General features: G+C 43.6%; 1 protein-coding gene across 2 annotated transcripts in view; it reads left to right on the top strand.

The window, feature by feature from the left end:
- The first annotated feature begins 202 nt into the window (after positions 1-202).
- Positions 203-9,418, top strand: part of CSE1L (chromosome segregation 1 like) — a 33,076-nt gene continuing 23,860 nt past the window's right edge. Inside the window, exons 1-3 of one of the 2 annotated variants that reach the window (XM_044986355.1) lie at positions 203-353; positions 4,670-4,765; positions 5,394-5,536. In XM_044986355.1, coding sequence (XP_044842290.1) covers positions 4,681-4,765; positions 5,394-5,536 — 228 coding nt within the window. In that variant the 5' untranslated portion in view covers positions 203-353; positions 4,670-4,680. Of the gene's footprint in view, positions 354-4,279; positions 4,299-4,669; positions 4,766-5,393; positions 5,537-9,418 lie in introns of those variants that run through there. The other variant, XM_044986356.1, reaches the window with a different exon arrangement.

The raw sequence follows: 9,418 nt of genomic DNA, 5'->3' as shown, positions 1-9,418 counted from the left end.
GAAGGCCCCTGTAGAGCCGCTCGGCTGCCTGCGGGGTGGGGATGAGGAGCGGCGCCTGCGTAGCCGGGCCGGGGGGTCAGCGCTGACTCAGGCCTGGACCCCACAAGCCCGGCCGCGCCCGACGGATTGTGGGAGGAGGCTGGCGATTGGCCTAGCAGCCTCAGGAGCGAAGATGCCGGCGATTGGCCCAAGCCGGAGGCGCTAAGGCTTTGCTGATTGGCTCAGCTCCGCGCGCGCAGCGTGATGCGATCAGTGCGTCGCCGCCGCCGCCACCGTCGCGCCCTCTCACCGTGGTTTGAATGTGAAGCGGAGCCGGAGCTCTCGGAGCTGCCGCCGCCGGGGAGACCCTCCAGGTGAGGGTCAGCCGCGCGCGCAGCGCGAGGGCCCCTGCGGGCGAGGCTCGTAGGCCGGGTCCCCTTCGCTGCTTACACGGGGGGGTTCCCTGTTCCCGGACTGGGGATGGGCTCTGGGCCCACGGCCCAGCGGGAGGCGCAGCTGAACGTGCTGGGCCCACCCGGGCCCGCCTTCTTCGCTTGCACCCGCGAGCGTTGGTTCTTAGGCCGAAGTAGTAGGGAAAGGTTCGCTCTGATTGGTCTGCGCTGCTGTCAGTCTCTGGCGGGTAGCGAGTTAGTGTGAGGGAGGGTGGGTGCCGCTTCAGTCTCTCTTCTCCGAGGCCCTGAGCGCGCCCCCTTGGCGGTAGGGCCTCGGGGCAGCCTGCCCCGGCCCCCGACTAAACAGTAGCGACTGAGGGTGGCGGTGTCGCCTCCTACCCCCTCTTCGGGGAGCGCGAAGGGGGCAGTCTCCCCGGCCCCTCTTGCACAGGCTGGGTGGGTGCAAGGGGGCAGCCGCCGTCCTCCGATCGCTGCAGGGAGGGGATAAGGGGGCAGCCTCTGCCCTCCCTTACGGGCCTGTCTCGCTTGTCTGTCCCTCGGGCACGTGGCCTGGTTTGCTGCGGTATGATGGGTAGAGGAGCACAGGAGGTGATTTGCACAGCAGTATTTCGGAGATAGCTGGGTGATAACTGGAAGAAGCCTCACCACATGGGTGGGATCTTTTCAGTCTTTGCTGCAGAAGTCTGTGGCACTGAGTTTCTCCTCACTCTAGGGTTGGGTGCTTTTACTCTCTCTCCACCGCATCATTGTGCATAGTATACACTCACTGGTTAGTACAACCAAAGGAAGGAAACAGGCACTCCTCCCTGGATGTAAGCTGGGTTCATTTCCCAGCACTGTACCTGTTGGAAGGCACCAGCTTTTGCTGCAAAATACTTGTGTGCACTTAGTCCTTGTTCTAATTTAACTCTATGCCTGGTTACTGGCTACAGTTGAAAGGGAAGAGAGGAGCTAGGATGCATTAAAAAGGAGTGAAAATGAGCTGAGATTTTTGGAGGAAGGAGGAGCAATCTTTACATCTGTGTAATACTCTGGGCACTGTAGTAAAAGCAGGGATTTAGAAACTTGGAATGGATGGTGAAGGAGTGGTGGTGATTTGGAAAACATACTAGGCCTAATTATTCTAAACATATGTGGACTTCTATGTGTTTAACTCCTTTCTTTCCTCCATCTCTTTCCTGCTCACTGCCACATAAAGTGGGTACAAGAGCTCTGCTGCTAAAGTAACTGTGGTTACTTACAATCTTAAGAGAAGTTGGGGTTTAGAGAATGAGCGAAAGCTGCTGGGGGGAAGAGAAAAGTACCAGATCATGAGACAGCCATTACCTCAATGTGTATTGGTATTGTGCTCTTCTATGTACGGATATCTGCAATTGAGGTCTGGGCTACACCTAAAATTTAGGTCAACCTAGCTACTTTGCTCAGTGGTGTGAAAAATGTCATGCTCCCAAGGGATGTAGTTAACCCAATTTAGACCCTGGTGTAAGTACGACTAGCTTAATGGAAGAATTCTTCTGTCAACCAAGTTACCACCTTTCAAGGGGGTGGATTTACTACATGGATAGAAAAACCTCTTCCATTGCCCTTACAGTGGGTTTTGTGGTAGAGGAAGTTTGCAGAGAAGATGGGTTTTGGGAACAGTAAATCATAGCACACGGCACCTCTTGACTTTGCCCTCACTTTGTCTTGTTTCAGGTAAAATCCCAGCTAGTACTTGTTTCCAAAGTATTGTGGTTTAGTCAGTTGCTATTCCGCTTACTATCTTTTCACTAAATTAAGGAAATAAGTATTCCTGTGAATGGAACTCATGCCTGATAAGTGATGTAACAATTTAGAGCAGAAATGCAGTGTTCTCAAAAGTTCTTTATAGTGTTCCATGAAAGTGGAGTGGGGAGAAATGTCTTTTTTCTTATTTCTGACACAGTAATCCTTGCCCTCAGTTAATTTATCTCCCTCCTTAATATGTGAATTATGTTAGTATCTGTCAGCATAGACACTTGCCTGGGTCAAAACTCAAAAACATTTTTACTCTTTCTATAGCAAGTTGCAGTCTGTTAAGGAAGATGCATTATTATGGCTTTCTGGTGTGTATTAATATAAAGGGGAACAAAAGTTGCTGGCAGTATAGCACCACAGCTACCAGCTGAGCACCTGTTCACAATACTTATGTGAATGAGTTCATTGGCCTTCGGTTGGAGCAGATATGGGCCCATTAATTTCAGTGGGATTATTTATGTAAAATACGCAAGATTTAGTTCAGAGTCTGAAACAGGACTGTGAAAACAGACCTCAGTTTCTTTCTGTTTGAGGTTTTTCTATAACTTTATAGTAAGCTCTCCAGGGAGAAGAGCCCATTCTATCTTTGTGGAAATAAGAGAGGCTGAGAGATGGGATTTCCTGTGGTCCCACAGGACCAGGTACTGACTGACATGCCAGATGCAACTGAAAGGGCTTTGAAATTCTAAACTCCTGCTCTGAGCTCAGAGCAGGAAAGCATAGTCATCTGAGTTCAAAGTTGTTTCAACCAACAGTTTTCCAAAGAAAATCTCTGATAAGAAATCAAATAGATTGAGACTGAAGGGAATAGATTCTTAATTCAGTAGCTAACATATTTTTTGGCTAAAGTGTCTTTTATTTCCTGATTGTAACAGAGAAAGGACGAAAGTGGTAGATGAGAGGTGGAGTGAGAAATAGAGGAAACAAGTTGTAAAGATGAAAAATCAGCAACATTCTTGTAGCTAATGTAAATTCCATTCACCATGGGACTGATGGAAAAGGGCTGTGTGTGTGTGTCATGGGTTAATTTCTTACCACTGCAGCCATGTATCAAGTCTACATAATTCACAAGTGACATGAGTTCAATTAGGGTGGAGTATATCTACATACCTGTATTATACAGCTGCTTACCAAGGCCAGGCTCTCCCTAGCCAGTACTTGCGATCCATTTGTTTCATGAGCACTGAACTTCATTCAGACTCGAAAGATCAACTGAATGACTTGTGTATTGGTTGATTCCGTGGCCTTGCAAAATTACACTTGCCTGGAGTAAGTAATTTTTAATTATGGATGCATCAAATATTTGTTTTACCACAGTAATGGTGGATGAGGGCTTTATGTCGGAGAGCTGGTAAACTCTCATATTAAATATTACCTTTTAGTAGGGTTTTGTTAGCTGATATGAGCTAGTGAATGTGATTGTAGTCAGGTCAGCTGAAAACTGCAGGAAAAAGTGATGCCTCTGACCTTTCTGTTTTGGGGCAGGATTGTATTCTTTTACAACATGCAATGGTTACTTACATACTTACCCACAGTAAGGTAAATGAAACTCTTGTGGTGTAATTGTCTCTTTAAAATGGTATATAAGTACATACTGTACCATTAGGCAAAAATTAGCTCAACAAGATGGAGGTTGGATGCATTTGTAGATAGGTTAGATGTTGCTGTGGATTGGTGATCAATACTAAAATGGGACACCCAGACTTCAGTCTGGATTACAGAAGTATCTGCTGATACTCCAGTGGAAAAGTGTGTGTTCTCATAGCAGATTATAAATTCTGTAGTTAGTTTTAATTTTTGCTACCATCTCCTTTTTGAGAAGGGAAACATCTTCTCACTGAAGATTAGGCCAGACTTGTTGTTGCCTAAACAATAGGATAAGAAAGTGCAACTTGGAATAGCAAAGAAAAACAGACCACCGTGGGAAAAGGAGAGGGAGGAAAAGAGCTTGAACAAAACTGAAATGTGTCTTGACTCTAGTCGAGTGATGATATTGTCACTTGAATGATCTCAACTAAGCTGTGAAGGTAACAGCTCACCAAGGTGAACCTGGAAATATGTGTAGGACAATGAGCGGAGAGGAAGAATAATGTAGGTTGGCTTGGCTTGAAACAGCTTTCTGTTTACTGGGTAAGAATTTTATATTGCAAGTTCTTTACCAGCTTTTTCTTTCGTAATGTGCCTTTAAACAAGAGTCAGCTCTCCAGAGAACTTAAAACTGTTCTGTTTGCAATTCTCTAGTTGCTCGGCCAAACTAATAAAATAGTTGTTAGCAGTCATACATAATTGAGAAAAATTTATGCTTTCTGCCTTATGAAATGAAATATATATCTATCCGCTTTGCTTGGATATAATACAGGTTATGAATGCACTTTCTGAAATTTCAAATGAAAATGTAAATCCTAAATAATTGCATGCACAGCCTATTGGGCTGGTAAATAGATTGCATAGAAACTATTTTTTACTCTGAATTCTTAACCAAATATTTTATGCATCTTTAGGTTCTGCAGTTATGGAGCTCAGTGATGCCAATTTACAGACTTTAACAGAATACCTAAAGAAGACACTAGATCCAGATCCTTCTATACGGCGTCCAGGTAAAATACTTAAAAATGCATAGCGCTTGGCTGAAAAGCATAGTATCTGCATATTCTTCTGTCTGCCTGAACTGCCACTGACGTTTGTTAGATGTGATCTTTTTCCTACCTTAAACTGTTTTGGGTTAGTTTCTAAAGCAGTTGAGTCTTTGAAGGAACCCTGTGACAAAGTGTGTAAATAAAAGCTATCCATAACTCTTCTCCCTGTTTTCCTTCTCGTCCATTTCCCTTCTTTTCCTAATTTCATATTCTCTTATATATCTTCAATGAAAAGAAGCAATGCTGTTTCCAAACATAGATAATGCTAATTAATTAAAAATCCAGGATTTGCCTCTGGGTGTTCATGACTTTTTAGAAATGGTGAGGATGCAATATTTCCACAGCTTGCTCTTCATTCAAAACTTTTTTTTGTAGTGGAAACACTCTAGCACCACGATCACTTAATATTTGTCAATTTTTGTGGAAATAAAAATGCAGTCTATTTACATACGTCTCTTGTTGAGACACACTCATATGAATATTAGTCTAATTACTAAATGGTGCTTTGTTTTCTATTTCAATGTTGAAGAATGATACGGCTCTGTAAAAGCTAATGCATTTTTTGTTAACTTAGCATATTATCTTACAGCGGAGAAGTTTCTCGAATCAGTTGAAGGAAACCAGAATTACCCATTGTTACTCTTAACGCTGCTGGAGAAGTCACAAGATAATGTCATCAAAGTCTGTGCCTCTGTAACTTTCAAGAATTATATTAAAAGAAACTGGAGAATTGTAGGTATTTTGGTGAATAGTTGTGATAAAATGTAATATAAGCTGTCTGATATACAATAAACTATTCTTATGTGAACAGTAATCATGGAGAATGTTAGCATACCCATGCTTTGAGAGATGATAGATGGATCAAAACAAGTACAGATCTTGACTTATTGACTGGATAGGAATTGACGGTATTTGGGTTCTTGAAGCCTGAGAGAAGACGGTCAGATTCTTGTTAATTTCACTCCCTTGCTGGATCATAAGAATAGAGCAGGATAATGAAATGGTGAAGGAAGAATATAGCATTTGACATTCACATTTCTGGGGAAAAAAATACAGAAGACAGTAGGGCAAGCCTGGTCTAAACACAAAGTTGCCTCATTTCAACTAAAGAAGGTGTTGTTTTTGGTTTGGGTTTTTTTTTTTTTTTAAACCAATACAACTTTGTATGCAAACACTCTTTAAATCAGTTTAGCTTAGGTGAGGTTATAACTGATTAACGCTAACCAATTTAAAGAGTGTCCACACTTGGGCATTATATTGTTTTAGTTTCTCACTTAGAGATGTTGGAGCTTAAAGTTGTTCTTATTTTGGAGATCCTGGAGCATTCTTTGTTCAAAATATTAAGCTGTAGTGAAATTTAATTTAATTTATGGATAAAACAACTACATTTGGGACCTATCAACCCTGACAATGTGTGGAGATTTTTGTAGTACACCTAGCAGCTAAATGCTGAATTCCCACTGAAAGTTATTGGGAGTTAAATGCCTAACTGCCATTTGTGTCTCTGAAAATCTTCAATGTATAAATTTTATAATGCTGGAAAAAATGCTTTAGGATTAATGCAAACTAGCTGTTAAATCAGAATGTGAATTTCTCATTACAAATGGGATGACTGTATTAGTGATGTAAAATTTTAGGCCTTTGGTGTCTGTCTTACTACAATTTAAATGGACACTGTCGTATCACACTTCTTTATATGAAATATTGTATTTGCTGTTGACATAATTAGTACCCAGCATACAGTTATAGCAAAAGGTGCTAATGGTTTCCTTATTAGTACAAACACTCAGGATAAAGATGCCATGTAGTAGGTGCATCCAAAGAGTCATTAAGGATGCTATATGAGTTCAAGCACTCCCTTTGTCTGGCAATTGAAATGCTAAGATTCACTCGTGTTGGAGAGCAGCTGTATAGAGTATGTGCCCAGGTTCACCTTTCTAGGCCATCTGAGCAGCCTTGGGCTAGGTATCTCCCAGGTATAAAGCTCAAGGGCTGGGGGAGGAAAAAGGCACCGAGTTTATCAAGCACATCGGTCACATTTGCACTACAAACATTTATCGGCACAAGTTATGCTTCCATAAAGCTGCCACAGTTAGTCTATCACTTGTGCACATGCACACTTGACTCATGTGAGTACTTCACGTATGCGCTAGGAATGCTTGTTTCAATGAATAATGCGGTGTGCCATGGGTAGGTAACCCAAGTGTGTAACTCCCCGTCATTCAGTGCACTGTTTTGGAAAGTTTTGGCATTGCAGCATGGTGGGGTATGAGTGAGTCGCGCAGGGGTGACTGGGACAATGGGGTTCAGGTTCTCATCGTACGACTTTCTCTGCCCCATAATGCCATCTCTATCCCATAATTTTCGTGCCTGTTTTGAAAATCCCATGAACCCACGTGGAACTTGTTGCAGTCCGCCGTCTCTGACACAAGCCTGGAGCATGCACAGCTCTGAACTATTGTCATGAGTATTGCAGGCATAGGCAATCTTCTGGTATTTGAAGAGCCGCGGAGAATGTGATGATTTTCTGAAGAGCAGATTGCTGTGGGACATAGTGAGAACTAGTTCAAGATTGTTTTTGGTGTATATGGAGCAGATGCAAGTGGTGGAGCACTGCTTCTGGCCGTGGGAAACAAGTGCTGACTAATGGGATCGCATTGTTATGTAGGCTTGGGGTGATAAGCACTGGCTGCAGAATGTTTGGATGTGCAAGGCCGCGTTCCTGGGTCTGTGTGCCGAGCAGTGACACAAGAATTAGAGTGACAGTGATTACACTGTGGAAACTTGCAATGCCAGATTGCTGCTGTCTTTGCAAAGTCACTTTGGAGTTGGAAAATCCACTTCGGGGACTGTTGTCATGCAAGTGTGCAGGGTCATTAATCATCTCCTGCTATGCAGGATTGTAACTCTTGGCAGTGTGCAGGACAGAATGCGTGGATTTGCAGCAGTGGTTTCCTGAACTGCAGTGGAGCAACAGATGTCATGCATGTGTCTATTTTGGCACCAGACCACTTTGCCATAGAGTACATCATGAGAAGGGGCTGTTTTTCAGTGGTTATGCAAGCGCTGGTGGATCCCAGGGACTTCACTGACGTCAGTGTTGGCTGGTTAGGGAAGGTGCATGACACTTGTAACTTTAAGAACACAGGACTGTTCAGAAAGCTACAAGCAGGGACTCTTTCCTGATCTGCAGATTACCATTAGGGATCTTGAAAGGCCAATACTGATCCTGAGGGACCCAGCCTATTCTTTACTCCCCTGGTTCATGAAGCCATATACTGGCTTAGCAGTTGGAGAATGATAGTTGAATAAATATGCTTTTGGTAGACTGAAAGGGTGCTGGTGTTTATTCACACAATTGAATCTCAGTAAGAAACGTATCCCAATTGTCATAGCTGCCTGTTGTGTCCTGTATAATATCTGTGACGCAAAGGGGGAATAGTACCTGCTGGGGTAGAGGGCAGAGGTGCAGTAGCTGTCTGCTGAGTTTGAGCAGCCAGACGTAAGGGCTATCAGAAGAGCTCACTATGGAGCTATATAGCTCAAGGAGGATTTGAAAGAGCACATTAACAGCAAGCCACAGTAATGTGTTGTGGTGTACAGTGCTCTACCTGGCCCTATAGTTTGTGGGCTTGTTACAAATTGTGTGGTGCTTGGTGCACATCTGATGACTACACTTTGTTCACTGAGCCTATGAATTGTGTTACAATGTACTCTAACAACGAAGTGGGTGCTTTCAGTGCCACCAGGCATTCTGCAGAATATGTTGGAAACTAATAAAGATGAATTATTTGCCAAACAATACTGTTTTCTTGAGTAAATGAAAACATGTCACAAAAAATTTTGTGCAAGTTAAAACTAAATGCATTAAAACCTTAATAGACTTGTGGAACAGAGCTTAAAGAAGGGGAAGGAACATTCATGTCCATTTTAGCTTCACATACAGCAGTCATGGCTCTTAACAGGTCAGTGTATGTATAGTTGTGGTTGTCTTTAATGTCCCCCGGTGTGTAGGGGTAGGGATGTGGCCCCTGATACCACATGGAGTGTGGAGTATACTGGAGTTCTCCATGGCCTTCAGAGGGAGGCGAGCCTGGGCTTGTTGAATCATTAGGTCCAGAAGAGTCTGCAGCATCTATGTTTGTTGTTGCTAGAGAAGCCCCTTTATGACCTGGTGCATCTCCCTCTCTGACTCCTGGGCCCTTCCCCTGTCTGATCTTTCCTTCTCCCTACAGTCTTGCAATATTCATCCTCCAGGTCCTCTGTTCACAGTCTGATGCAGCACTGGCTTGCAGGATCCCACTGAAAATGTTATCCCAAGTCCTCCTCTTTCTCTTCCTCCTCTGGCTCAGGCACTCACCGGTGTGGAAGAGAAACCCCTGATTGCTGCAACTACAGCAGCTACAGATAAAACACACAGAGATACCGTTGTCAGTATAGTCACAATGGAAAACGAAAGTTAAGATTTAGAACTGCCTTCCCTTGCTCCCCTAAAATGTTAAACAAGAGGTTGACATTTCTGCTTCAGAGTGATTGTGCGCAGCATCACTCACAGCTTCAGCCATGGTATGCCCTGCCAGGGATGAGGGAAATGAAGGGGGGAATTGCTGGTTG

This window comes from Mauremys mutica, chromosome 13 (genome assembly GCF_020497125.1).
Source record: "Mauremys mutica isolate MM-2020 ecotype Southern chromosome 13, ASM2049712v1, whole genome shotgun sequence".
Taxonomy (NCBI): Eukaryota; Metazoa; Chordata; order Testudines; family Geoemydidae; genus Mauremys; species Mauremys mutica.
Note: the sequence above shows the minus strand (reverse complement) of the source record. Positions and strands in the feature narration are given on the sequence as shown.